A 2169-nucleotide genomic window follows, 5' to 3' on the forward strand; every position below is an offset into this window, starting at 1 on the left:
AACACACACACACACAAAGGGGGGGAGGTGATCAGACCTCTAAATATGTGCGAGTTCGAGACGCAAACAGTTAAGCCGGAATGCCTCGACTGACACCAAGGGAGCCCCCCCCCCCCATCGCCAAGGATTCTCTCAGTCGCAGAGAAGCGGAATGCAGCTCCCCCGCCCAGGACCCGCGGCCCCCGCCTCCTTCACAAACCATCCAAACACACGTGCCGAGCGTGGGAAGGGGGCGAGGGGCACTCGGAGTCAGGCGGCACGGCAGGCCTCCTCGGGTGCAGCCGGGAGCCATCAGCCAGCCCCCCGCGGAAAAGGCTTTGCTGGCCCGGTTTGGTTCCCCGCATCTTGGGCGATCCACCCGCGCACCCGCCCGTGTCCTTCAATGGGTCTTTTTAAAGGTCGACATAACGATGCAAATCATTCGCGTAAGCGTAAATCGATCGGAAAATAGCTTTCTTACCTAACTGAACGCAAGCCGACACAAGTTTACGACAGTTGGACTCCATAGCCCGTTATCTGCAAAACATTAAATTTATCGACATTAAGAAGACATAAGAATGAAAGGCACCCGGCGTCACAGCTTCATTCATGGGGGGGGGAGGGCGACACATCAATTTGGTCCCGCCTTGGAAAGAAATGGCTTCACCGGGACGCGTGAGTTAAAACAGAACAAATAAGGGCCAGATCCGAAGTACAATCGGAGTGGACATACTCCTAAGCAAGTACGATTCTCCACTCTTCCTTTCCCCCGTTGGTAACCCACTGAAATGGAGATCTGTTTATGTCGATTTCGTTATATTCACCTCGACCCATCTGAATCAACCTGACCAGGTTGGAAGATCGGGCTTTGGAGAATTGGAGAACAAAAATTACTGCGATTTCTGGCGGTCCCTCTTCCCCTCCCTCGTTACATCCCAAGTCTGACGCTGCAGAGGCTCCCTTTAGAAGGCAGGCCGCCAGACCAAAAAATACGAAATAACCCCCCCCCCCGTGTCCATGCAAACCGAATGTACATTCACGTGCAACATTTGACGCCTGGAACTGCACTCAGCGCCGGTGCCTGTAGGGGCATTTCTCACTTGAGGGAACCGTCCCCCCTCCACAGACACTTGAAAGGGCTCCTACTGGGGCGGGGTGTGCGTGTGCGTGTGGAGTTTTGAAAAATCGGCGCTCGAGTGGGAAAAACACAGGCTGGATCCTGGGATCTCCTTTGCTGGGCAGGAGGACATCGCTTCGGCCGGGCCGTTTACTGCCCTCGATGAAGCTCCCCCCACCCTTTCTCCAAGACTCGTTCTAACCAACAATTTAACTAACCGGCAACCAAACCTGGAATGCCCCAGGGGTTTCACCCACACGGCTGCAGTTCGGACCCCAGCCCCTGTTACCCCAGGAAAATGGAACGTGTGCATGCGGAGAGATGGAAAGAGAATTCGGGTCCAGTTTTAGAAGTCCAACCGCTTTCACTCTGCATATGGGAGCCGGCCGGTAGGCTCCGGCTTCAAGCCCCCTTGCGCTGGAGCAGGTCCTCTGGGGCACAGCGGGACCGACTCCCGAGCAAAGGGCGTTTGGCTGGGAGGGGCCGCCAGTGTTCCCGCGGCGCAGCTGGATCCTGTGCAAAGGGAGCCGCCGAAACGAACGAGCTGAGGCGCGTCGGACTGCGGACACCTTGGGGCGGCAGTGCCAGGATCCAGACCGCTTCCCCTCTCTCTCACTTGGGGGCGCCTGAAAAGGCCCGATTCCGGCTTGTTGAACTGCGGGGGAAGGAGGAGGCCTGTTGCCCCTTCTCTCCTTCTGCCCCCCGCTTTACAGGTGCCATCACGAGCGGTCCTTCCAAGTCCTGCCAGAGCTCGAGGGACGGCAAGGTGCGGGGGGCGGGCGCGAGAAACGGGAAGGTCTGGAGCCCCTCCCTCCCTCCCGCTCCCGCTCTCCCAGTCAGAGAGGAGGCGAGGCTGCTGGGATCGGGTTTGTGCCGAGCGTAAATTTCGGGGTCTGCTGCGCCCTCCTTGAAACTGACACGAGAGGCCCAGCTCGGGAAGCGGCGAAGGCCGCCAGCCAGGGAGGCAGGCCTGGAGGGCAGGTGGCCCTGCGGCCTCCCCCGGGGATTCTTGTGGGAAGGAAGTCGGAGGCTGGTTTTTTTTAAATATAAAATGTGTTTTGGAGACCCTGATG

General features: G+C 58.2%; 1 protein-coding gene across 1 annotated transcript in view; it reads right to left on the minus strand.

Moving 5' to 3' along the window:
* The window catches only part of PITX2 (paired-like homeodomain 2), a 30090-nt gene extending 29570 nt beyond the window's left edge, over window positions 1–520 (minus strand). The window contains exon 1 of the mRNA XM_015413658.1: window positions 461–520. Within this exon, the coding sequence (XP_015269144.1) occupies window positions 461–506 (46 nt within the window). The 5' untranslated portion in view covers window positions 507–520. The remainder of the gene's footprint in view (window positions 1–460) is intronic.
* Between the last annotated feature and the right edge of the window lie 1649 nt (window positions 521–2169).

The sequence above is a fragment of the Gekko japonicus genome, unplaced genomic scaffold (genome assembly GCF_001447785.1).
Source record: "Gekko japonicus isolate JY-2015 unplaced genomic scaffold, Gekko_japonicus_V1.1 scaffold517, whole genome shotgun sequence".
Lineage (NCBI taxonomy): Eukaryota > Metazoa > Chordata > Lepidosauria > Squamata > Gekkonidae > Gekko > Gekko japonicus.